Genomic DNA, 27,704 nt, shown 5'->3' with positions numbered 1-27,704 from the left:
GAGTCACTGATCTGTCAGCACAAGTAGGATTAGTCTCCATCTGCTGCAAAACTGTTGTCTGAGCTGTCACAGTTAAAGTTACATGATGTTCTCAGGAAGAGCTGAAGGACCTCTCATCGTCTTCATAAACATGGAATCTTGACAGCTCCCAAGATTCATTCATTTTTTTGATTCAGTCAAGTAAACGCAAGTGCATCGTATTCTGCCCTTTCACTGACCTTGTGGACAAGTTCTACGTGTTGAGTAGGAAGGGTTGAGTGACTCAGTGTACCGTTGCCTTGCTACCTCGAAAAGGTGAATCCTGGTTTTCTTTCCTGCTCACATTTCAGAGCCTACACACACAAATAGTTTAGATTTTGAGGAAGAATGAGGGAGGCTTACAGAATGAATGCTCGGCGTGATTATTTTATTTAGAGTGCCGTAGACTTTAAGTACGTCTCCTCCTGTTTCGATCATTATGTGTAGTCTCCAGGCATAAATAGTTGTCTTTGAGACCTTAGAGAAATTTTGCTAAAGACAGTTGAAAGGGACGCCTGGGTGGCATCCAACTCTCGATTTCGGTCATGATCTCATGGTTCATGAGTTTGAGCCCTGTGTCGGGCTCTGCACTGACAGCGTGGAGCCTGCTTGGGATTCTCTCTCTCCCTCTCTCTCTCTGCCCCTCCCCCACTAGTGCTGTCTCTCAAAAATAAACTTTAAAAAAAGACAGCTGAAGCATTCACTCTGCCATTCATGATCGTTTGCATGCTGTCTTTATAGAGACTGCTCCAAAATTAGCAGGGGACGGACTTTTTGATGGCAGTTGAGTGAACCGTAGGGTCTGCTTCATGTAGTATTTTTTACCCTATCCTCTCTTCCCAAGTTCTGTAAACTATTTGGTAGACTTTATTGCCTAAACATAACCAGCTTCTTAAGTTCAATAAGTCATTGATCGTGGCCATGAAGATATTTTTCACGTTACAGAGTGAAGCACAGAATATTTTATTTGGTGGTCACATGTTTAGAAAAACCATTTAAGTTTAATTGACATGAAGCTGCGCAGAAGCAAAAGGACACTGACTCACCCGGTGTAGCTGGTACTCATTGTCATTTGTGTATCTATTTAGTCGGCAAATAGTTACCAAGCGCTGTGTTCAAAACATCTGCTTTTTCAACAACCTCCATGTAATATTCACTTTCAAAAAATGTTTCTTGACATTCAAGATGCATTTTTTCCAATTCTTTGTGGTTGCTTTTTTTGTTTCTTTTGTCTTTTTGGAGCTGTTTTCAGTTTCCGTGACTGGTCATTCCTTATCTCTTCAACTATACTCGCTTTCATCATATAGGGATGTTGAATAGGGCTAAAGCTAAATTCTTGTCAGTTACAGTTGAAGGACAGCTTAGCTTTCATGGGCAGTGTTTGGAAACCATTTCAGTGTTGTTGTTTTTTTTTTTTTATTTATTGCATTTGTTTATAAATAGGAAGGTATTCTTATTGGATCTCAGTCAGTATAGCTGTGAAGGATGAAAACGAACATATATATTTGGTGAAATATAATAAAACAATTCACAGTTCAAAATTAGGGTAAATCGTGTGCACAGGCTCACCTCGATGCACATTACCGTGGTCCAGAGTCAAGCCGTGAGACTAAACATGCTTCATTATCGAAAACCTCCAGAAACAGAATTCCAGGGATGGCATCTGCCATCTGCTCGTGGCTTGTACATAGAAGCATCTCGTCCCTCTCTAAAGATTGTTCTGCATTGAACAATAAGGACATACCAATGAACAATAAGTAGCTGTATGGGAAAAAATTTTTCGCAAATCAAGGAAAGGGAGCAGCTTGCAAATTCTAGAACACACCAAGGATTGTGATATTTACGGAGGTACACTTCAACTAGCCTTTTGACTGTTCGGTTGTACTTGACCGTCGGCGGAAAAGTTTCTCCGCATCCGCCAACGCAAGTGAATAAACAGGAAACGAAGGGTTTTCTGAGGTACCGGAGGAAGGCAAGATTTGGAGGTTCCCCGTGGAGTGTAATGCTGGGTCCTGTGATGCAGGCAGGATTCGTGCCCTGAGTAATGCCAGATTGCTTTCCGTGTACACCCATCGAGTGTCCAGGTGCCCACACACATTGGGTATTTTCCGATCTTCTAATTTTGGCCCGCCTCCTGAATGTTTGCAGTGGAACATCTCTGGTTACTAGGGAGATTCCGCATATCTTCAAGCACCTTACTCTGCCGTTTGGGTTCCTTCTCTGTGGGTTGCCTTGCCATCTCCTTGCCCACGTGTGTTGGATTTTCTGGCATTTGCCTCCTCCAATTTATAGGATCTCCTCTCATATTCTAAAACCACCACCCCTTGTGGGTTTTCGACATTCCAAGTGTATTCTCCTCAATGTTTTAGTTACTTTTAACTTTGCCTACTTTTTTCTTCATTGAACAAAAATTCTTACAGCCTTAAACTTCTTCGATACGGGCGAGTGTGTATTTTTGCGTATCGATTGTATTATAGGTTTCGTTTAAGAAATATTCTTCTACATCCAAGGGCCGCAAAGATATTCCCCTATTAGCTATGGCTTTAGCTACCACAGTCATGCCCGAATTTTTCTGCCCCCCACCATTCCGACTGAGAAGCAGTGATCCATCTTGATTTGTTTCAATGCCAAGCTGGTTGTTTTTTGTTTTTTCGGTTTTTTTGTTTTTTTTGTTTTGTTTTTTTTGAGCTCCAGCTACTAAGCAAATTCATCATTTATCAAGTTCCTGTTTCAGAGTCTGAATTAGTTTCCAAGCCAAAGCCTGTCTCCTATTTTTAAGGAACCAAATAGCTGGTGACTTAAATATGTGCTTCTGTGCTGCAGACTTGAGCCAGGATCCAGACGGGTTGCAGATGTTATCAGTGACGGCATACTTGCAAAGCTCCATATGATAAAGAAAGGGGTAATGAGTCACAGCATTTAGACCCCAGCTTTGTGTGCACTACAAAACAGTCATCTTCACCTTGTTGGCCTCAAAAGATGAATACGTGGGGCACCTGGGGGGCTCAGTCGGTCAGGGGGGGTCACGATCTCTTGGTCGTGAGATCGAGCCCCGCGTTGGGCTCCGCACGGTGGGCATGGAGCCTGCTTAAGATTCTCTCTCTCTCTCTCTCTCTCTCTCTCTGCCCCTCTCCTTCTTGCCCTTCTCTACAGCACCCTTTACAATTCTGTTCGTCCCGGGAATAAAGCAGAAGGGATATGATTGTTCCTCGAAATACTCAGCATTTCTTTATTTAAAAAAAATTTTTTTTTAACGTTTACTTATTTTTGAAAGAGAGAGAGACAGCGTGAGTGGGAGAGAAGGGCAGAGAGGGAGACACAGAATCCAAAGCAGGCTCTAGGTTCCAAGCCATCAGTACAGAGCCCGACGCGGGACTTGAACTCACAAACTGTGAGATCATGACCTGAAGCTGAAGTCAAGACACTTAACTGATTGAGCCACCCAGGCACCCCTCAGCATTTCTTTAAACAGTGAGATTTGCGCGGGCGCCTGGGTGGCTCAGTCAGTTAAGCATCCAACTTTGTGGTCATGATCTCAAGGTCTGTGAGTTCGAGCCCCACATCGGGCTCTGTGCTGACGGCTCAGGGCCTGGAGCCTGCTTCGGATTCTGTGTCTCCCTGTCTCTCTGCCCCTCCCTCACTCATGCTCTGTCTCTCTCTCTCTGTCAAAAATAAATAAACATTAAAAAATTTTTTTAAAAATGAGATTTGCTCTCTGCGACAGTGATGCCCTGCCCTCTCTGTACCTTGTAAAGGGAGGTGATATGTATGAGCACACTTCAGAAGTGTAAAAAGAGATCATGATTTTTAGACCCACCAACACCTTCATGAGATCTACCTGGGGCTGAAATTTGATTTGTTAACGTTTTCTTTCCTTGGGCAGTTGCACAATTTCTTAGCTGAAAGCCTTCCACAGGGTGGAAGTTCGCACCAGGGCCCTCTGTTTTAGTGGTACGCTTTCATGGTTTATTTCTGTGATAAATTGATTAGTGCCTGTGAATTGAAAATGCAGTAGAAATGGTCCTCATTTCCTTTTAGGCATTTTAATGGTGCGATTTTGTCAAAAGGGGTTATTACGAGAAACAAAATCGTAAAGATTGCAAGTTTTCCAAATTTAAATCGGACAGTCTAAGTTTAATTCCAAATAGAAATTTAGTGTTTTGCATGGTAAATTCCCATCAGGAAGAAGGTGTGGACCAGAGGTCTTTTGGGTAAACCTGAGAAATCTACAGACTCTTGGTCACTCAGGATAAGCTAGGCCTGTGTGTAACGTGCACTCCCCAAATCTCAGTGGCTTAAAACGATAAAGGGCTAAGTCTCGTCTGTGCCCGTAGGCTCACTGGGGGTTCCTCTCCTCGGAGCGGGGTTCTCCGCCAATAATCCAGGCTGTTCTAGCGGCTGCTGCCTGGACTATCAGAGGAAAGAGAATTCGAGGGGGTCTTACTTCAGCAGTGAAATGCTCACACGTCCTTGGCAGATTTGGGTAGCGCCCCACCCCCCACCCCAGGCGCAAGGGGCCAAGAAGTACAATCTTATCATGCCCCTGTAATGGGGTAAGGAGGGAGGGAGGGAAGCAAAATTATTTGGCAAACAGTGCTAATAAGTACCACCAGAGGCCCCCTTTTTTTGTTTTGTTTTGTTTTTTGTATATATATATGAAATTTATTGACAAATTGGTTTCCATACCACACCCAGTGCTCATCCCAAAAGGTGCCCTCCTCAATACCCATCACCCACCCGCCCCTCCCTCCCACCCCCCATCAACCCTCAGTTTGTTCTCAGTTTTTAACAGTCTCTTATGCTTTGGCTCTCTCCCACTCTAACGTCCTTTTTTTTTTTTTCCTTCCCCTCCCCCATGGGTTCCTGTTAAGTTTCTCAGGATCCACATAAGAGTGAAACCATATGGTATCTGTCTTTCTCTGTGTGGCTTATTTCACTTAGCATCACACTCTCCAGTTCCATCCACGTTGCTACAAAAGGCCATATTTCATTTTTTCTCATTGCCACGTAGTATTCCATTGTGTATATAAACCACAATTTCTTTATCCATTCATCAGTTGATGGACATTTAGGCTCTTTCCATAATTTGGCTATTGTTGAGAGTGCTGCTATGAACATTGGGGTACAAGTGCCCCTATGCATCAGTACTCCTGTATCCCTTGGGTAGATTCCTAGCAGTGCTATTGCTGGGTCATAGGGTAGGTCTATTTTTAATTTTCTGAGGAACCTCCACACTGCTTTCCAGAGCGGCTGCACCAATTTGCATTCCCACCAACAGTGCAAGAGGGTTCCCGTTTCTCCACATCCTCTCCAGCATCTATAGTCTCCTGATTTGTTCATTTTGGCCACTCTGACTGGCGTGAGGTGATACCTGAGTGTGGTTTTGATTTGTATTTCCCTGATAAGGAGCGACGCTGAACATCTTTTCATGTGCCTGTTGGCCATCTGGATGTCTTCTTTAGAGAAGTGTCTATTCATGTTTTCTGCCCATTTCTTCACTGGGTTATTTGTTTTTCGTGTGTGGAGTTTGGTGAGCTCTTTATAGATTTTAGATACTAGCCCTTTGTCCGATATGTCATTTGCAAATATCTTTTCCCATTCTGTTGGTTGCCTTTTAGTTTTGTTGGTTGTTTCCTTTGCTGTGCAGAAGCTTTTTATCTTCATAAGGTCCCAGTAATTCACTTTTGCTTTTAATTCCCTTGCCTTTGGGGATGTGTCGAGTAAGAGATTGCTACGGCTGAGGTCAGAGAGGTCTTTTCCTGCTTTCTCCTCTAAGGTTTTGATGGTTTCCTGTCTCACATTTAGGTCCTTTATCCATTTTGAGTTTATTTTTGTAAGTGGTGTGAGAAAGTGGTCTAGTTTCATCCTCCTGCATGTTGCTGTCCAGTTCTCCCAGCACCATGTGTTAAAGAGACTGTCTTTTTTCCATTGGATGTTCTTTCCTGCTTTGTCAAAGATGAGTTGGCCATACGTTTGTGGGTCTAGTTCTGGGGTTTCTATTCTATTCCATTGGTCTGTGTGTCTGTTTTTGTGCAGAGACCCCTTTTAAGATAGAAACAAATGATTAAGAGCACAGGATTCAGTTAACACTGACTCGGGAAGATAAATGCTTTTCAGTTCAAATGATTACTGCAAAGCGGGCTTCACCTTCTATGACTCGTAAAAATAAATAAATAAATAAATTTGGTCGAAGTGTACCCATATTTTAAAAGTTGTGATGGAAAGACATAGTAGCAATTATGAAGACCCGTTTCCCGAGAGAGAAACGCCAACTTCGGGGCACCCTGGGAGCGGACGGAGGGCCGTGCCCAAAGGAACAGACGTCAGGGGCACAGGGACAGGGGCAAGTGGAAGAGCCGCCAGGTGTCCCCCCCGGCACAGCCGGCAGGTGGGGGCCAGTTTGGGGCAGGGATTCGCACAAAACGCCCTGAAGAGATGCCCGAGAACCAAGCGGAGGGGGAGCACCCGGGAATAGGCGGGGACCCCACCTGGGCTTGCGGAGAGGCTGGGAGGGGCCGGAGGACGGAAGAGAAGAGAGAGATCCCGTCCCTGGGGGGACATACAGGAGGCAACTGACACCAACCTGCAGGTTCTGAGAATACTATCCTGGACTCGCTCCATCACCGTGGCCCTGGGCACTTGTGTGGCAGAGCCTGTTGCCGCCTGGCTGTCCTTGGCCTGTCCAGAAAGGGCTGCCAACCCAGAGTCGGGGCAGGAGTCCTTTAGGCCCGCAGGCCCGGGCAGAAAGACACCTGCTGGGAATCTAACTGGGCAGAGTTGTCGTTTTACTGGAATCCTGCAAATACCTGAACATCTGGAAAAGAGAGCTGACGTGGGCAGCAGCTCGCAGAACCTAGTGGAAAATACCACCCCCTGCCCCAGCTGATGAAGAGAAAGGCCGTCTCATGAGTTTCTATCTACCCTGTTACTAACACGTTAAAGAGTGTGTTCTTGTTAAAACCATGTCTGAAGCATTCAGAAGACTGAAAAGAAACGATGATAAAAAGATTGAAGAGTGGAAGAGTGTGGTTTGGCTTTCATTTGTGACGTATCAGATGACTTTAATTCACTCACTAGCTTTTTCCTTTCTCTTAAAAAAAAAAAAGTCCTTGGCTAATCAGTGACTCATAGATACTCAATTTGTGGATTCATAGAATTAAAACTTTTGTGTATCCAAGCATGCTACTTTAGTATAAGACAATGGACGTCCTTTAAAACGTGATATTTAGAACTTTTCTGTTTCCGTGATTGTCACTGACGTTTGTAGGTGCTATAGGAGAGTTGACAGACATGTTCAATTCAATCATTTTGGTGTCCCTGTGCCCCCCCTCCAAATTCTGAGCCTTTTGGGTTAGAGTTTTAGATCTGAGAGTGCCTTTTCTTCTTTCTCTCTCTTTCTCTTACTTTAACACACACCCCCCAAAAAAAACCTCTTTCAGTTTGTTTTTTAAAAATGAAGAAATGTTCCAACATGTGACCCACAGCTGCAACCCGTTAACCTTTGCTAATATTGAGTCTGCACTTTGGATCCCTCGTGGGACCTCTAGATAGATGCGCTTTTGCTGTTCTAGGCAGTGTGCCTGCTTGGGGAATGGAGGGGAGGGGCTCTCTCCAGCCAGACTCAAACGGATGGAATAAATATCTTCTCTGCACGGCACCGTAACAGAAGAGCTGGCTGGGCCCCAGGTGCTTGGGACCCGCTCTGTCCAGTACAGCAGCCACTAGCCATGTGTAGTCATGGAGCTTTGCAATGTGGCTAATCTGAACCAAAATGAGCTGTAAAAGCAAGCTGAATGGTGAATTTCATAGAGCACGTAGAATATCTTGTTAACTTCATATTAATTACCTGTTGAAATGGTAACATGTTGGATAGATTGGATTAAACGGAACATTTTATTAGAATTGATTTTGACTGTTTATTTTCACCCCTTTTAATGTGGCTTCTAGAAAATTGAAACTGAACTGTGTAAGTCGCACTATAATTTTGTGGGGTGGCTCCGGTCCAGGTGACTGAGATGTGTCTTTAACTACCTTAATAAGAGGCAAATGCTTGTCATCATTTTAATGTGGACTTTTCCTTTTACTGTGAACTCTGCATGGTAAATATTTTGTCTACTCTTATTTTTCTTAAAGTTTACTTATTTATTTTGAGAGGGCGAGAGAGAGCACACACACATGCACAAGTTGGGGAGGGACAGAGAGAGAGGATCCCAAGCAGGGTCTGAGCTGTCAGCACAGAGCCCGATGTGGGGCTCGAACCCATGAACAATGAGATCATGACCTGATTCGAAGTGAGACGCTTAACTGATTGAACCAACCGAGGCTCCCCTACGAACTCTTGTTTTAAAGTAGAATGAGGTTTTTAACAATTCCTGAAGCACTATGGGTTATTTGACAAATTCTCTTTTGTGGATACCAGGTAGTGCTAAGCTGGCCTAGGCTTTCTAATGTTAAATACTTACCCTTGGACCTTCTGGTGCCGGCCTTCATCTCACTGAGGGGGGTGTGCACGAGGCAGGGGGCCAGGGGGTGAGGGCATGGGTGCCCAGCAGGCATCGGTGGACTTCCTCCCGCCCAGCCCCGCCTTCTGGCCCCTGACGCTTGTATGAGACACGTGTGGGCAATTGAACTTCGAAGGTGGCCCCTGGGCCTCCAAATCAGTGAACCCCAAATCCCCAAGCAATATTTTATTCTCACAGCTTTCTGAGTGAGTCAAGGCTTCTAGAGAACAGAGCTTTAGGGAACCAGCGACAACTGATTAAATTACAGGGTCTGGCTCAGGAACAGATAAAGCCTCCTTCTCATTGGTGGCTTCCTTTTCCTTGTGAAATATGGCAACTGATGAAAAATCCACCTGTTGAGAACAAGCAGATGACACTGCAAGGCTGGAGACACAGCCACCTGACGTTGTCCCCGCCACCCCCACCCCTACCCTGGCCGGCCCTGCGAACGAGTTCTTTCCTCTGAAGCCTGGGGGGCGCTATTACTTCTCAGCCTGGGGAGAGTAAACTCTAGGAGGCAGCCCTGAGGCGGGACAACTCACTGACTATCAGTGCTTCTCACACTAGTCTCCTTGGATGTTGTAAAAACGCAGATTCTGATTCCCTAATCTGGGTTGAGGCGTGCTGAACGAGCTCGCGGGTGATGGCCACACTGCCGATGCGCGGACCACACACACTTTGAGAAGCACGTTCGCAAAGCGTCATCTGCTTGTGTGGACATTCCCGAAAAATTATCCGGCCTGAGGCCTGGGAGATCAACGTGTCAAACTGGCGTTAAATATACCTGGTAAACTTAAGAAAATCCAATATAAAAAGAAAGCCTTGAAAAAGGATTGACCATTCTTTTTACAAAGGGATTCACTACAGGGAACCTTTAAAAGCATCTCCCCTTAGGCATTATGGCATCAGCTACAGTTTACTAACTGAAAAGATAAAAAAGTGCCAAGGGAACCGTCATCTGGAAGTAAATATCTCTGAAATGTTATAAAAAAGCAATAGTAATTCTGATCACTTCCATTACTGAATGCTGTGTGTGTGTAAACGGATTATCTAATTGGATCTTCAAAATACTAGTAAAATGAGGGTTACTATCCTTACACTCCTGACCAGAGAAGTAAGGTCCATGGAGTTTAAGTAACATGTCAGGAAGAAAACATTCTGAGCAAAACACTGTGTCTCAGGCCTGATCCTGGCTGGTTGTCCTTTTTTTTTTCTTTTTTTTTTTTTAAGTGTTTTTAATGTGTATTTATATTTAGAGAGACAGAGAGAGAGAGAGAGAGAGAGAGAGAGAGACTGTGCTTGAGTGGGGAAGGGGCAGAGAGACGGAGACAGAATCTGAAGTAGGCTCAGGCTCTGAGCTGTCAGCATAGAACCTGATGTGGGGCTCGAACCCACGAGCAGCGGGATTGTGACCTGAGCTGAAGTTGGAGACTTAACCGACTGAGCCACCCAAGCACTCCCTGGCTGGTTGTCTTTCACATCAGGGGCACACTGATACCATATTTAGAACAGATGGCAATTTATAATGTCTTTCTCTTCCTCGGCAATTTAAATTAAAATGTCAACTTAAAGAATGGTTTCAGAAAGGCACCAGGAAGGATTGTAAATATAGCTAGATCGATCAAAGAAAGATGAACAAAGTATACTTTCAGCATAAGCTGAATCACTGGAAACGTAATGTAAAAGTCTTGGAAAAGCTAAAAGACCATTAAGAGACAGGACAGATGGCACTCAGCTCAGTAAATACACATCAGGAAACCAACATGTGCAATCTACCTGTGAGCAACACCTTTTCCTATGAGTGACATCACTAGGCAACAAGAGTCCAAACACGCAAATGTTACCAAGAGCCTTTCCTGTCTTCCTTTACTCCGAACTGAAGCAGGCACATACCACTTAGATGGCATAATCATACGACGAAATAGAATACCACGCTAGATACAAAAGATAACATTCTGTGTGGCTCCCTTTATATGAAATTCTAGAAAAGGCAAAACTGTTATGACAGAAAACAGATGAGGGGGTGCCAGGGGCTAAGAGTTGGGCGTGGGGAGAGGGTGACCGTAGAGTCAGGAGGAAATTTCCTGAGGGTAATGGAGACGTTCCATCTCACGATAGCGATGGTGGAAGTAGGGATTTCTACAACTCAACCCATTAGTCGAAACTCACCGAAGTGTACCCTTGGAATTGCTGACTTCTATTGTATGAAAGTTCTGTGTCGATGAAGCGAATTAAAATACATATATATGATAACCTAATATAGCCTTTCTACCCTTTTGTATCTGACTCAGAGTAAGTGAAATTCAGTAACCCTCTGGCAACAGAAAATAAACCCAGCTTAATTTCAAAGTAGAGACCTAGAAGTTGCTGTAAAAAAAAAAAAAAAAAGTAGCTGCAGCAGCCGCTGAGAATGAGTTGCCAAGACTTTATTGGATGAATTCCATCCAAGATACTGCATTTAGTCTCTCAAGGTCTTTGGACACCCAGAAAGTGGGTCGTCTTTCAGAATATCTGCGTCACTATGGAGAACATGTCAGTAAATCAAAAACCAGCTGGATTTACTCTTAAATTGGCAAAATGCTCACTTGCTTGGAAGTACTATTAATCCCTTCCTTCACTGGACAGGGAAGATTGGTTTTATGGTCTTGATTACCTTCGGTTTTATCCATACTGCATGTTCTTTTGGTAGAGGGTACATATTAGGCATTAAACTTGTGCTTTGGGAAAGCGGGGATCATGTGACTGCTTGATTCTAAATCTTAAGAATTTGAAACTAAGATGAACACTGAATATTTTTACTAAGTTGGAATACAAAAGCAATTATCTTTAATTAGTTAACAGAGAATTATTTTGCCTAAAATATTCAATTATTAATGCCAAAGCATTGTTCTGCCCTGAATTCTCCAGATAATCCTGCTTTTGGCAACGAGTTACAGAAACCAACTTACATGGGCTTAGACAGGAAGCCCATTTCCTGGGTTGTGTATCTGGAATTCTAGAGTTACAGCCCCGTTCAGGGTTGGCTAGACCTGGGTCTCAACAGTCCCATCAAGCCATGGTTTCCTTCCTCTCTACCCTGCTCCCTGGATGGCTTCTCTTTACACTGGTTCCCTCCTGGGAACCATGGCTGCTAAGATCTGTTTGAGCCCACCGTTTTCTCACTAATTTCCTGAGAATCCAGAGAGAAGATTCCTTCAGGAGCCTCTGGCTTAAGGTCAGTGAAGGACTTTCTGGAGGTCTTTTCTCATTGGTTCAAATTGGGTCACGTGGCCATTTCTCATTGGTTCAGATTGGGTCACGTGCCCAGTCCCTTGTACAGAGGATGAAATTACCCTTCGGTAATCAGGTCTGCCCTACAACTGGAAACAGAATCAGCTCCCCTGAGAACACAAATGGATGAAGGGGGGGTGGGGTGGGGGCAGTGGCAGCTCCATTAAGAAAGAGAAAGGGAGATTGACACTGAGTCAACAGTAAAAAACGTACATTAGGGTCTAATTTAAATCCGTTACTTTAAAGGGGAGCTGTATTTTTTTTCTTTTTAGGAAAGTACTCGAGGTTTAAATTTTAATTTTAAGAGAATATTTGTAACAAAAAGGAAGAGAGTAAAAACCACTACAATCCCACTACCCCGTAAGAACCTATTAACGAGTGATACAAACATATTTTTAAATAATAAAATATTCTACTGTGTATTCTGTAGACAGTATAGCCTAATGCTTAGCAGTATACAGGCTTAGATGTCACCCTGCTATCTGTGTGTCCTCACTGAGTAAGCTACTTATCTTTCCTGTGCCTCAACTTCTTCTCTGTGATAGATATAAGAATAGTATCTATAAGTTACTCTGGCAGTAACCCTGGAGCTCAGATATCAGCAATCTACAGCCTGCGGGCCAGACCTGGCTTGCTGCCTGTTTTCATAAAGTTTTACTGATCCGGTCACGGTCATCTGTTTGTGTTTCCATCTATGGCTGCTTTCATGCTACAATGGGAAGGTTAAGTCGTTCCGACAGAGACTATATATAGCGCACAGAACCAAAGGTATTTCTGATCTGGCCCTTTGCAGGAAAAGTTTGCCAACCTCTGGGTCAGACCATCAGACTTCTATTGTCTTGTCAAAATCTCACGTGTCATAGTTCTGTGGTCACGCAGTAACTTAACCAGCCTGGAGATACGATCAAGAAAAAGTGACATCTGCAGAGTTTACACAAAGGCGAGCGATGATGCAAAGTTATTTTATCAGCTAGAAATAGTTAAGAACCATGAGTAATTGAAAAATCTACCAAGGTGTTTAAATGCCAAATTATCTATCTGAATTGACTGGAGATCTTAAATACGTGATACATGATTTCCCTTGAACTCTGGCGTGTTGACACTGGCACATGAACGAAAGTGAATTTGTCTGGAGTCACAGCTACAGGGAGAAAATAAGACTGAAGAGCAAATGAAAGAGAACCCATAACAAGTCGCTGCAGATGTTGCTGTAGAAAAGAAAAGATTGCCGCCCCCTGTGTGCTCTGGGTGAACAGTGGTGGAGATGTGTGGATGGGAAGGGCTCCCCGGAGCAAAGGGAATAGTCTGAATGAGCACAGTGAAGCCGACCCAAGCCTGAGGCTCGGAAGAGCCATAAGGGAAGAGAAAAGCATCACTGGAATAAGTGATACATCCGGGGAGGAACACCGCCCTCACCTTATGGGTCGTTTTGGTCTTGAATTTTTTTTTTTCAATGTTTATTTATTTTTGGGACAGAGAGAGACAGAGCATGAACGGGGGAGGGGCAGAGAGAGAGGGAGACACAGAATCGAAAACAGGCTCCAGGCTCTGAGCCATCAGCCCAGAGCCTGACGCGGGGCTTGAACTCACGGACCGCGAGATCGTGACCTGGCTGAAGTCGGACGCTTAACCAACTGCGCCACCCAGGCGCCCCTGGTCTTGAATTTAAAGATCCTCAAGATCTAAATTATTTTAGTCACATCCAACTTTTCCAAAAAATAGTGTCTTAACTAAAGGCCGTTAGATTTTTGGCCAAATGTGTAATGTCTTTCTCTAAAAATGAAGTGACCATCAACTACAAAGAACTTTTCTAGAACAAAAAGCTTTTCATACATTCAGTGCAGTGTGAGGATTAAGAATAAAGGATCTCCATCAACTGCCTGATTTCAAATCCTGGCTCAACCACCCTCCATTTGATCTTTAATGCCCTAAGGCTTGTTTTTTTTTTTAATTTATTTACAAAATAAGATTGATAAAAAACTTTAGAGAGTTTTGATGATAATCAAGTGAAATCATCCATGGAAAATAGCCCAGAATCTAACAAATACTACATGCTCCTTAGAAGTGAACCGTTTTGATGTGGACAAGATAGTTGTGGAAGACATTTGATAACCAACCATATAATGATATATTGTTGTAATATACTAAGTTCTTCCACTTTTGGTATTCCTGCTTTATTTTTGGACCAGCAACAGTGAAGATAGATTTTTAAAACCCTTTACTGGCGTCTTAGCATTTAGAAGAGCAGATCAGGGAACATTTTAATAAGCACGTTATTAGTTGAGTGTATAGGTCAACTTGCTGCTGAAATGGAGACCCAAAAAATAGAATGAGAAAGGAAGGAAGGAGCAAAGGAAAGGAGGGAGGGAGGAAGGGAAGAAGGAAGAAAGGAAGGAAGGAAGGAAGGAGGAAAGGAAGGAGGGAGGAAGGAGGGAGGGAGGGAGGAAGGAAGGAGGGAGGGAGGAAGGAAGTAGGGAGGGAGGAGAGAGGGAGGGAGGAAGGAAGGAGGGAGGGAAGAGGGAGGAGGAAGGAAGGAAGGAAGGAAGGAAGGAAGGAAGGAAGGAAGGAGGAAGGAAGGAGGGAGGGAGGAGAGAGGGAGGGAGGGAGGAAGGAAGGAGGGAGGGAAGAGGGAGGAGGAAGGAAGGAAGGAAGGAAAGAAAGAAGGAAGGAGAAGGGAGGGAGGGAGGGAGGAAAGGAGAGAGGGAAGAGGGAAGGAGGGAGGAAAGGGAGGGAGGAAGCAGGGAGGGATGGAGGGAGGAAGGAAGTAGGGAGGGAGGAGAGAGGGAGGGAGGAAGGAAGGAGGGAGGGAAGAGGGAGGAGGAAGGAAGGAAGGAAGGAGGAAAGGAAGGAGGGAAGGAGGGAGGGAGGAAGGAAGGAGGGAGGGAGGAAGGAAGGAGGGAGGGAAGAGGGAGGAGGAAGGAAGGAAGGAAGGAAGGAAGGAAGGAAGGAAGGAAAGAAGGAAGGAGAAGGGAGGGAGGGAGGAAAGGAGAGAGGGAAGAGGGAAGGAGGGAGGAAAGGGAGGGAGGAAGCAGGGAGGGATGGAGGGAGGAAGGAAGTAAGGAAGGAGGGAGGAGGGAAGGAAGGGAGGGAAGGAGGGAGGGAGGAAGGAAGGAAGAAACAAAGGAGGGAGGGAAGGAAGGAAGGAGGGAGGGAGGAAGGGAAGAAGGAAGGAAGGAAGGAGGGAAGGAAGGAGGAAAGGAAGGAGGGAGGAAGGAGGGAGGGAGGAAGGAAGGAAGGAAGGAAGGAGGGAGGGAGGAGAGAGGAAGGGAGGAAGGAGGGAGGGAAGAGGGAGGAGGAAGGAAGGAAGGAAAGAAGGAAGGAAGGAAGGAAGGAAAGAAGGAAGGAAGGAGAAGGGAGGGAGGGAGGAAGGGAGGAAGGAAGGAAGGAGGGAAGGAGGGAGGAAAGGGAGGGAGAAAGGAAGGGATGGAGGGAGGAAGGAGGGAGGGATGGAGGGAGGAAGGAGGGAGGAAGGAAGGAAGGAAGGAGGGAGGGAGGAAGGAAGGAGGGAGGGAGGAAGGAAGGAGGGAGGGAGGAAGGAAGGAGGGAGGGAAGAGGGAGGAGGAAGGAAGGAAGGAAGGAAGGAAGGAAGGAAGGAAGGAAAGAAGGAAGGAAGGAGAAGGGAGGGAGGAAGTAACAAAGGAGGAAGGAAGGAGGGAGGAAGGATGGAAGGAAGGGAGGAGGGAGGGAGGAAGGAAGGAAGGAAGGAACAAAGGGAGGGAAGGAAGGAAGGAGGGAAGGAGGAAGAAGAGGGAGGGAGGAGGGAGGGAAGGAGTGAGGGAGGGAGGGAGGAAAGAGGGAGGGAAGAGAAGGGTCTTTAACATTCCCACCCAGAGGTAAGCAGGCCCAGCAGCGGAAGAGAGCTCTGCTCCATGAGGGCCTCCAGAACCCAGGTTCCAGTTACCTTGTTTGTCCACTGTCAACTGCAGTAGGTTGTATCGTAGAAGCTGGTTCACTAGTATCTTCTCCTTCTATCCCTTAGGAGAGGGAAGGCAGTGAAGGAAGAGCAAAGCCATCCTTTTCAAAGGATCGTATGTAGAGCTTAATTAAATACCTGGCTTCTATTCGCACGTCATTGCCGAGATTTTAGTCAAATAGCCACCCACAGTTGAAAAAGAGGCTAGAAAATGTGACTCTAGCTAGGCAGCCATGTGCCCAACTAAAATTCAGTGGATTCTGTTATCAATTGGGAGGAGGAAAGAATGGACGTGGAATCCATTAACAGTCTTCCACGGGTATTGTCATGGAAACTAGTGTTGTTTCCCCGAGCTATGACACTATTGATTGTAAAACCCATCATTTTATGCACGATTAAGTAAAAAAAAAAATTCTATTAAACATATTTTCTTATTAGCTCAGTTGTAGGACCCATCCCAATTTAAGAGGTGTTAAAATGTGAAAAACTTGTGTCTCGCTATAGAAGAAATACAGTATTGGAAAGACTGAGGAAGAGAAAGTGATCCAAAGACATTCATTTTTGCAGTGTGTGTGTGTGTGTGTGTGTGTGTGTGTGTGTGACTTTCCTTAGAGCAAGCCTTGACAGGAGATATCAAACTTTGTTTTAGCCATCAAGTGTAATGCTCGACTAGGTGACTAACAAAGTACTATCAGTGTGAGCGTGCTCTAAGTCAAATTCCTGTGACTGCTGGCAGAGAGACTTTTGTCTCAAAGTCTTGGGGGAAATTTTGCCTAAATCTCCGCTCAGTCTTGACCGGATGTGGAGTTGAGTAAGAAGATAGAAGGGGTCCTGTCTTTCCTAGTCGGGGCTCTCACTTAGTAGGACAAAGACTGAGGGCAGTATTCCGAGGGAACAGGCATGGCCTGGGCACTTGACTTCTGGCTTCACACTCAGTCATCACCCAAACGTTGGTTGACCGGCCACTTTGCTTGGTGCTACAACACGGCCCATGCCCTCCTGGAGCTCCAGAGCTCGGGGAGGGAGAAAGAGAAGTAGACGTGCAGATGAGACGCACAGATCGGGCGGCCTCAGAAAGGCCTCCCAGTGGAGCTGGAATCACGACTGGGGAGGTCGAAGGGCAGAGGAGACAGAATGTGCAAGAGCATGGGAACTGTCGCATGAGGGCATTCTGGTAGGATTCCTTTGGCATGCTAGACCGGAGCAGCCGTGGTGACCCAGGGTCTGCTGTTCAGCTTTGTTTCCTTTACAGTACCTTATGCATAGTAGGCAAACAGCAGTATGTGTTTAATGCAATTCAAGAAAAGACCCAACTTCTTGGACGGCCGAGTAGAGATGAGCTGAATTTTCCTGGCTCCAAAATATGCTGGATTCCAGGAAACGGACGGAAGCAAATTGATCTCTTTGGTGCGGTGCTTGCTGTTGAACTCGCTAGTATTTGGTGTGTTAACACCAGGTTGATATTCAACAAAGAAACACTTGTTTGGATCCCCCCTGCTTTTGCCACTTTCACGTTTGTTTTCTCCAGTTTCATAAATGCATAAATGTATTTTACTTTAAAACACCCCGTTTTTCCTTGTTTGGTCAGATTAGAATTCAGTACTGCTGATACGTGCTTGAGTGTCAGTGTGGCAACCACATCTCGGTGAAATTGACCTTTTAACAAAGCGAGGGAATCAAAAGTCTTCATTCTCAGGTTTTCAGATGTAGTAAGTGGAAAGACCCTGGTCAGTTCAGTCAAATCATTTGACTCAGTGGCTTTGAACCTGGTCAGTGAAAATCTATAATGTGCAGGTGTTTCTTGCTGTATTTGCTACTGAAATCTGCTTCTCTCATATAGATCACTGTTACAGATGAGGAAGTTAGTAACCCATCCTTTTTAGATCTGGTGAGGACTCCCCAAATGAGGAAGTGCACACTTATTCTTATGTTTGCTTGGTAAGTCTGACTTGTGATGAGCTCAAAACCTTGTATCGAATTTACGACGTGTCCCCTTGTGCAGGTCAGGCTGAAGTTATGTCTTACTTGATCTCCGTTGTCTCTCAATGTCACCCCAGGTTCACAAGTGCCGTGGTTTATCAAGGACTCGTCATGCGCCTGGGGATTATAGGAGGCAACCTGTATATCGACTTCTTCATCTCGGGAGTTGTGGAGTTGCCTGCAGCCCTTTTGATCTTACTGACCATTGAGCGTTTTGGACGCCGCCTTCCCTTTGCGGGAAGCAACATGGTGGCAGGCGTGGCCTGCCTTGTCACCGCATTCTTACCAGAAGGTAATGGGCCCCTGAATCTGTTGGGCACTCAAGGCCTTGAAGTAGTCTTAAATCAAAATAATCAAGAATGGGGAGCCTCTTGTCCTCAGAAAATGTATCACTGCATCAAAATCTTAGCTGTAGTGATGGCACTCGATTTTCTGCTTAATCAGCGTAACGAGTTTGAGTGTAGCGGTTGGTTCCATAGACTTTTCTGTTTTCTCCACTTCAGGTGCATTTATGGATGAAATAGATGTGCAAAATCTAGCTTGTAGCCATGTAACTTGCTTTTGATCGCCTTTATTTGACTTATTTTCATGATATCGCCGACCATGTTTTGCATATTTCCTGAGCTTCTGCCATATCACTGGCCCCATGCAAAGCACCTGGGTTACAAAAGGAGGAAAGAAAGACACTTCTGACTTCCAAAGGTTCACAACCTAGTAAGAGATATAGATACCTTATTTTTGAAATTTTTTTCTTACAAGTTTTTATTCATATTCCAGTTAGTTAACGTACAGTGTAATAATCGCTCCAAGGGTAGAATTTAGTGATTCATCACTTACATGCAACACCCAGTGCTCGTCACAACAAGTGCACTCCTGGGATGCTTGGGTGGCTCAGTCAGTAGAGCGTCCGACTTCAGCTCAGGTCATGATCTCGCGGTTTGTGGGTTCGAGCCCCACATTGAGCTCTGTGCTGACAGCTCGGAGCCTGGAGCCCGTTTTGGATTCTGTGTCTCCTCTCTCTGCCCCTCCCCTGCTCACGCTCTTTCTCTCTCTCTCTCTCTCTCTCTTAAAAATAAATTTAAAAATTAAAAAAAATATTTTAAAAGCAAATGCCCTCCCTAATACCCATCACCCATTGAATCCATCCAACCACCTGCCTACCTCCCCTCCGGCAACCGTCAGATTGTTCTCTGTAGTTAAGAGTCTGTTTGTTCTTTGCCTCTCTTTCCCCCACGTTCATGTCTTATGTTTCTTAAATTGCACATGAGTGAAATCATGTGGTTTTTGTCTTTCTGACTGGCTTATTTCATTTAGCATAATACTCTCCAGCTCCTTCCACACGGTTGCATTTAAAATGGCAAGATTTCATTCTTTTTATGACTGGTAGTATCTCATTGCATATCTATACGATATGTTCTTTATCCATTCATCATCAGTCAATGGACATTGGGGTCGTTCCATAACTTGGCTCTTGCTGATAATGCTGCTGTAAACACCGGGGTGCATGTTGGGATATAGACACTTTAATGCTTTCACAACTCACTATAATATGTGAAATAATGGAATTATTTACAGTTGACCTTTGACACAACGGTGGGGGCGCTGACTCCCTGCATGGTTGAAAATCTGAATATGACTTTTGACTCCCCCGAAACTTAACTGCTAATAGCCTTCTGTTGACCGGAAGCCTTACCAACAACAAAACAGTCAGTTAACACATATTTTGTATGCTGTATGTGTTATATTCTGTGTTCGTACAATCAAGTAAGCTGGAGAAAAGAAAATGTTATTAAGAAACTCATAAGGAAAAGAAAATACAGTTACAGTACAGCACTGTGAAAAGTGTCTGCTTGTGGGTGGGCTCACGCAGTTTAAACCTGTTGCTCCAGAGCCAACAATACAAGATTTAGGAAAATAAACCTCTCTGAAGGCTCTGACTGATTAAAAAAATAGACGCAAGCAGTGATATGCACGAAGTAGTCAGGAAAAGCTTCCGGAGGCGAGAACTCGGCACATACGAAGGAAAAGAAACGTACTGGACAGGGGCACCTGGCCCGCTCAGTCAGAAGAGCATGTGACTCTTGACCGCAGGGTCACAAGTTCGTACACATTGGGTGTAGAGATTACTAAAAAAATAAATAAGCTTAAAAAAAGAAGAGAAAGGAAATGTAGTGGACAGAAGGGAAGGGTAGTAGAGATTGTCCACAGTAGGGCAGAGCTCTCAGAAGTATGAGCCATCTTCGGGAGTCCCGGGACCACACGTTCTCTGTTATTGCTGGAACATGCACGAGAAGGGGCCGAGGATACCTGCCACCAGCAGTGACTGGCCTCCCTGGCCGTGCCAGGAACTTGGGCATGGTCCCGCAAGCTTCCTGCTCGCCGCATCCGGTTGGATCTCTCCAGTGAGGAGAGAGATGCCGAGAGCAGGAGTTAAGGTTGTGGCAGGCGGCCCGGGGGGCACAGGGTGATTTCAGGGAGAAGTCAGAGTTCGTGGGGGGGCCCGAGGCCAGTGCACGCTGAGGAGGTGGCGGGTGACCCCAAGTGCACCGTTAACACAACCCGCGTTATCTCTGCCACAGGACACAGCAGACGCAGGACAGGGAAGCTTTTCAAAGCCCCACGGAATGCGTAGGAATTAGAGCAAGTTCGTTCTTTCCATGTTCCGGGGTATGTGGGGTGGGGGATACTGAGAGGGCTGATTCTCTGGGAGCCCTTTTGTCGGCCCCAAAGAGTCTGTCTTTTCTTTTGAGAATCACTTGAGGGTCAAGAAAGAAGCTCCAGTATTGTGGAAGTGAAAATAGACATTTACAGATGAGTTTGTTAATTATATGAAGGTTTATGAAGTCCCCCAAACCCTATTTAAATAAAATTACAGAAATGCCCCCCTTCAGACTAGAAAATTAAGATGTAAAGTCTTCTGATTGGAATGGCTGATGATAAACAGAACTGTTTATTTACACTGATCTCATTTTTAATAATTTTTTTTTAATTTTTTTTTTCAACGTTTATTTATTTTTCGGACAGAGAGAGACAGAGCATGAACGGGGGAGGGGCAGAGAGAGAGGGAGACACAGAACCGGAAACAGGCTCCAGGCTCTGAGCCATCAGCCCAGAGCCTGACGCGGGGCTCGAACTCACGGACCGCGAGATCGTGACCTAGCTGAAGTCGGACGCTTAACCGACTGCGCCACCCAGGCGCCGCAACACTGATCTCATTTTTGATGAGCATACCAGATTCCTAGGGCTATAGTAACAAAGCACCACATCCCGGGTGGCTTGAAACAACAGAAACATACTCTCTCACAGTCTCGGACACTGGAAATCTGAAATCCCAGTGTGGGCAGGCCCACACTCTCTCTGAAGGCTCTGGGTGAGAATCCTTCCCTGCCTCCTCCTAATTTCTGGCAGTTGCCGGCAATCTTGGGTGTTGCTTGACATCATTCCAATGTCCACCTCCACCCTCGTATGACTTTCTCTTCTTTGTGTCATCTGCAAAGCTCCATATAGAAATACAGTCACATTCTAGGTTCTGGGTGGACACGAACTCTAGGGGACACTATTCAACCCACTGCACTGGATTCAAGCATCCTAACAGTTGAGGAATCTGTATAACTCATATTGGTCAATACACGTCTACTTAGTATCTTTTTTTTTAATGTTTATTTCTGAGACAGAGAGACAGAGCATGAGTGGAGGAGGGGCAGAGAGAGAGGGAGACACAGAATCCGAAGCAGGCTTCAGGCTCCGAGCTGTCAGCACAGAGCCCGATGCGGGGCTCGAACTCACAGACCGAGAGATCGTGACCTGAGCCGAAGCCGGATGCTCAACTGACTGAGCCACCCAGGCGCCCCTATTTAGTATCTATTAATTGCCACCACTAAATTAGGAGTGGGAACAGAGCCTGAACAAGATAGACGTAGCTCTTATCCTTGTGAACAATGCACAATTGAACTAGAAGGGGGACGAATGGGGAACATTGGAGACCTCGCTGTTGTTTCCCTTTTTGACACTGTATCATTTTGGATTTAGTTCCCTGGAGCGAAGTCTTCTGTCCTCATCGCACATGGAATAGGAATTAAGTATTTATTGCATATGAAATTAGGAAGGTGTGGAGAAAGGTTAATGACTTACAGGTGGCCCATCATTTCGTGATACAATCTTTCCCTGGAAAATTCTCTCTGGCCCCGGACTGATTGGGCTCATTTGGATGGGTGCTGCATCCCGCACGATCCCAGAAAGCATTCTAAGCCATATGTCCACACCAACGTTGGAGGAACTAAATGTGTGGGAACGGAGCTATTTTGTAGAGAACACTCATAAATTGAAAACCATAAGGCAAAGAATAGACTTTTCTGTCTGGTCTGATCCGTCTTATTTTGAAGACATAATTTCCCGATTGCAGCCTCAGAATTGTTCTCAGCAGGACTGAAAAATAATTGCTTTTATTCTGAACACATCTGATGTGTACATTCACAGATTCAGCTGCTTTTATAAAAGCCTACGTCGGCCGTGATTGACAAGAAGAGGTTCAAGCCCTAATGCTCCTTGTGAGCACCAAATTTTAACAGAGGTTCCTCGCTGGAGTTGGCAGCCCTAACTTCTACTTAAGGGAGGTTTTGGACCTGGTTACTTGGGCTGCTGGATTAACATTAGAAAGACTCTTCCTCTCAGTCGTTCTTGACGTCATGAACAGGAGGAGGGCCCCTGCACTGAATGCTGATTAGTCTTTTAGAGGAATCAGCTCTAAAATTATCTCTTAGAGAACAATTTAACTGGCTTTGCCTCCACTGAGCACCACTTTTCATGGTCTAAAGAATGACATTCTGGAAAAAGAAAGTCTTTCTGGCTGTCTCTTCACTTAAGGCACTCTGCTTTTGACCCAAATTTCTGAACTCTAATTGAAGTCTGAGAACTAGGTTTTCTTTATCCGTAGCTGTCTGCATCTTTCATTTGGGTTTGTTTAGGATGGGTACAAACCTAGCCCTTTTGGTAAGTAGTCTTTTTGAAGGGAGAATTCTGCCTTTTATTTCTCTTGAAGTGAGGAGTAAGCCAACACATCTTAATTTACATATCTCTATTACAAATTTTCACTACCGTTTTATTTCAGAACTCCAAGCAGATGGTACAGTCAGAGGAGATGTAAAATAGCGTTCATTTAAAATCCTGCATATCCTGGGGCGCCTGGGTGGCGCAGTCGGTTAAGCGTCCGACTTCAGCCAGGTCACGATCTCGCGGTCCGTGAGTTCGAGCCCTGCGTCGGGCTCTGGGCTGATGGCTCGGAGCCTGGAGCCTGTTTCCGATTCTGTGTCTCCCTCTCTCTCTGCCCCTCCCCCGTTCATGCTCTGTCTCTCTCTGTCCCAAAAATAAATAAACGTTGAAAAAAAAATTTTTTTTTAAATTAAAAAAATAAAAAAATCCTGCATATCCTTTCTTCAAAAATTGAGGCATTATTCTCAGTAATCTCCAGTCCCTTGACCAAATAAACGTCTATTCAGAGGGACCATCTTTCTCTGTGTTCTCAGGATTCCACGGAGCCTAGTTCCAGCGTCATTCCTCATTTTTAAGTTGTCTTGTGTGTTTTCTTGTCACTGTTCCTGAAAGGTGCCTGTTGCCTCTCTGAGACGAACTTCGAGTATTCCTGCGATGGATGATCAGAAGTTTCTGTTTGCATACGTAATATCCACACATCATTTACCTGACAAATTGCTTTCACTTCACTTTTAAGTTCACGAACAGTGCAGTGCCCTTGGGACTTCTGTTTTATTACACGTTTCACCGAAATCTCTAGCTCAGGGTGGTTAGACAGTGGCCTCTGCTCCTCGGAACGAACTGAGAGTCTTTCGGGGTAAAGTCAGCATGTAGGAGAAACCATGTCTCCCCAAGGGTGGCCGCTTGACAGCATTTTCTCAACATACCGTTGAATTGACTTGTTATCTGTCTGTATTCACTGAGCTAACCACGTGTTGCGTGTGTGTGCGTGTGTGTGTGTTCGGTTTCTTGGGTTTCGTGTGGTTCTTTCTGGCAAACGGTGATAGCCTCACTCGTAAACTTAAATTGTCATGAAAGTTATCAGCGGGACTCACTTGTAGAGTAGTCTTGATTCAGTAGGAAAAAAACCCCTCTAACTTAAGAATTTAACCTGGATAATCAAGTCATTTCCACGGTAGCCGGCGACATTCTTTGCAGCCCGAGAACAGTGAGAGGTTGCCCGGTCGGGCTGGGACCCAGGGAATCTGGGCAAGGGCTCCCACTTTCCGTTCCCTGGCCCCTGGCGCTGTACCACCTGCTCATTGAAGGCTGGGGTGGAATGCATTTCCTAGTCCCCCTCTCTGGCCTTCATGAAGAGGCAAGGCCTAAATAAAACACATATTTACCACTGCTCTGTGCCAGGGCACATGGCAGCCCAGCACATCAGCACAATCCCGATACTCCTCACCCCCTGATGTAACTGTCAGCGTGAGAGCTACAGGTGTCCTCATCTGGGAAAAACGTCAAGTACACCAGGACGTCCTCGGCCAGTTTGCGGTCAAAATGTAGTAACCCGGAGCCTCCCAGCAGTGATCTGGATTCTCAAACCGTCTTTCTCTGTGCTTGACGTCCTAGGCAATGGTTTTATTTGGTCGGTTTTAGCTTTGTTGTTGTTGCTGTTGTTGACTATTCTGTAGAGAAGACAATCTACCAAGCTCGATTCTTTTCTTTCATCCTCCACCTCCACACCTGCTTTTCTACTAAAAAAATCATGTGCTCGGGAATGAGCATTAATCCTTCTAGGAGACAAGAGGACCATTTAGTACTGAGTGAGCATGAATACATGTGAATATAAAAGGGAAGAGTTTCATTTTCAAAGATGGAAGTCAGGATGTCCTTAGCTTTGCTTGGGAGAACAGATACATGCTTGTCCATCAGTCACATATCTCAGACCCATGTCCACTAAGGACGGATGGCATAAGTCGCACAACTCTGTGTGTGTGTGTGAATCTTGCTAATCATTCTTTTTTTAACATTTTTAAAATTTATATCCAAGTTAGTTAGCATATAGTGCAACAATGATTTCAGGAGTAGATTCCTTAGTGCCCCTTATCCATTTAGCCCATCCCCCCTCCCACACCTCCTCCAGTAACCCTCTATTTGTCCTCCATATTTAGGAGTCTCTTATGTTTTGTCCCCCTCCCTGTTTTTATATTATTTTTGCTTCCCTTCCCTTGTGTTCATCTGTTTTGTCTCTTAAAGTCTTCATATGAGTGAGGGCATACAATATTTGTCTTTCTCTGACTTACTAATTTCACTTATAATATAATACCCTCTAGTTCCATCCACGTAGCTGCAAATGGCAAGATTTCATTCTTTTTGATTGCCGAGTAATACTCCATTGTGTGTGTGTGTGTGTGTGTGTGTGTGTGTGTGTGTGTGTATACCACATCTTCTTTATCCATTCATCCATCGATGGACATTTGGGCTCTTTCCATACTTTGGCTATTGTTGATAGTGCTGCTATAAACATGGGGGTGCATGTGCCCCTTCAAAACAGCATACCTATATCCTTTGGATAAATACCTAGTAGTGCAATTGTTGGGTCATAGGGTAGTTCTATTTTTAATTTTTTGAGGAACCTCCATACTGTTTTCCAAAGTGGCTGCACCAGTTTGCATTCCCACCAGCAGTGCAAAAGAGATCTTCTCTCTTCACATCCTCGCCAACATCTGTTGTTGCCTGAGTTGTTCATGTTAGCCATTCTGCCAGGTGTCAGGTGGTATCTCATTGTGGTTTTGATTTGTATTTCCCTAATGATGACTGATGTTGAGCATTTTTTCATGTGTCGGCTGGCCATTTGGATGTCTTCTTTGGAGAAGTGTCTTTTCATGTCTTTTGCCCATTTCTTCACTGGATTATTTGTTTTTTGGGGTGTTGAATTTGATAAGTTCTTTATAGATTTTAGGTACTATCCCTTTATCTGATATGTCATTTGCAAATATCGTCTCCCATTCCGTCAGTTGCCTTTTAGTTTTACTGATTGTTTCCTTCTCTGTGGAGAAGCTTTTTATTTTTTGAGTTCCCAATAGTTCATTTTTGCTTTTGTTTCCCTTGCCTCTGGAGACGGGTTGAGTAAGAAGTTGCTGCGGCCAAGGTCAAAGAGGTTTTTTCCTGCTTTCTCCTCGAGGATTTTGATGGCTTCCTGTCTTACGTTTAGGTCTTTCATCCATTTTGAGTTTATTTTTGTATCTGGTGTAAGAAAGTGGCTCAGGTTCATTTTTCTGCATGTCGTTGTCCAGTTTTCGCAGCACCATTTGCTGAAGAGACTGTCTTTATTCCATTGGATATTCTTTCTTGCTTTGTCAAGGATTAGTTGGCCATACATTTGTGGGTCCATTTCTGGGTTCTCTATTCTGTTCCATTGATCTGAGTGTCTGTTTTTGTGCAACTCTTAAGAAATGTAGAGCACTGACTTTTTAGGGCAAAGATGGTTTACTCCCTCTTCTGTTAAAACTCAAAAGAAATAAAACATTTAATGAAGAACTTTGAGCTTTTTCCCCTAGTTACTTTGGAGGATAGGAGAATTTCCTCATATAACCAGTGCAGCCCCTAGAACAGTTCATGGATGAACCAACTGATTTTTAAGAATCTGGCCTCTTCTAGATGATTTCTTGGGGAAGTAGCAAGATTGGGGATGGGGAAGACAATAAGAAATATACACCCTACCAATAACACAAGGCATAGATCTTCCCTTCTGAAGGTTCCAGTCTCCAAGCCTTTGCTACCCTCTAGAAAGCAACATTGGCTTCACATCCAGATTCTTTCTGGCCTGCTTGGAGCAGGTGTTCTGTGTGTTATCACTAAGGGGTGGGAACAGAGAGAGGGCAAATGGGCAATAGGCTGTGATAACGGTTCTCAAGGGCCCAAGTGAAGACCACCTTCCAGAAGGCCAGGGCACGCAGACCCTCTAGGATGGCAGTGCCGGGAACACTGTTTTCAATACAGTGGCTGCTGAACAAATGGTTCTTGAATTGTATTCCCATCATCTAACCCTGCTCAGAAAGGCAACTAGCACACTAAATATGAGCTATCATCCTGGTGGTTGTTGCTGCTAAAATTTGGTTACAATATGGGGCACCTGGGTGGCTTAGTCGGTTAGGCGTCCAACTTCCACTCAGGTCATGGTCTCACAGTTCGGGAGTTCGAGCCCCGCATCGGGCTCTGGGCTGACAGCTCAGAGCCTGGAGCCTGTTTTGGATTCTGTGTCTCCCTCTTTCTCTGCCCCTCCCCTGCTCATGCTCTGTCTCTCTCTCTCTCTCTCTCTCTCTCTCTCTCTTTCTCTCTCTCAAAAATAAATAAACACTTAAAAATAAATTTGACTACAATATTAGAAGATATCTGTCATTTGTGCTTAACATTAGCAAAGACTTAGGGCTGGGGGAACACTAAACAGATGCCTTTTGTTGTTTTGTGATATTTCATTGAAAGCAAACCCCTAACTCTGCCCTTCCACATCTTCTATTTGCAGGAATACCGTGGTTGAGAACCACAGTGGCTACCCTGGGAAGACTAGGGATTACCATGGCCTTTGAAATTGTTTATTTGGTAAATTCAGAATTGTACCCAACAACATTACGGTAATTCCAACCTACATGTCCTGGTTTCTCCTAAGTGATTCTGCAGCCAAATGTTTTCCCCTAAAACCCATGAAACAGTTTTCTTAACTTGATGATATATTAACCCCGGGCTGGAGGCAGCCAGTAAAGGAGATAAAGAAGATCCACTTTGAGCTATAGCTGCTTTCTGCATTGCTACCTTCCGCATCTCTTGACAGAAGCATTTCTCATATCAGTATCTTTGTACACAGCGGTGGTTTTGTGGGATCAGAAAATCTGGGTAGCGTACTTGCTTAGATGTGGGTCAAAACTGCTCGTCGGCATCACCCCGTTTAAAGGCTACGGCCTCTGTTCTGACCACATTCCACGTCTGGCAGCTGTGAGTGATTGAGGAAGGACAGAGTGAAACAGCGTGCGTGGGCTGCACGTTGGCCT

General features: G+C 44.9%; 1 protein-coding gene across 1 annotated transcript in view; it reads left to right on the top strand.

Moving 5' to 3' along the window:
* SLC22A3 (solute carrier family 22 member 3) overlaps window positions 1-27,704 on the top strand; it is a 94,945-nt gene that overhangs the window by 60,523 nt on the left and 6,718 nt on the right. Inside the window, exons 6-8 of the mRNA XM_047101253.1 lie at window positions 17,543-17,640; window positions 17,760-17,974; window positions 27,182-27,290. Coding sequence (XP_046957209.1) covers window positions 17,543-17,640; window positions 17,760-17,974; window positions 27,182-27,290 — 422 coding nt within the window. The remainder of the gene's footprint in view (window positions 1-17,542; window positions 17,641-17,759; window positions 17,975-27,181; window positions 27,291-27,704) is intronic.

Source organism: Lynx rufus, unplaced genomic scaffold (genome assembly GCF_022079265.1).
Source record: "Lynx rufus isolate CCGP_SWC_20201006 ecotype Redwood Valley unplaced genomic scaffold, mLynRuf1.p SCAF_6, whole genome shotgun sequence".
In the NCBI taxonomy this organism is placed as follows: domain Eukaryota; kingdom Metazoa; phylum Chordata; class Mammalia; order Carnivora; family Felidae; genus Lynx; species Lynx rufus.
Note: the sequence above shows the minus strand (reverse complement) of the source record. Positions and strands in the feature narration are given on the sequence as shown.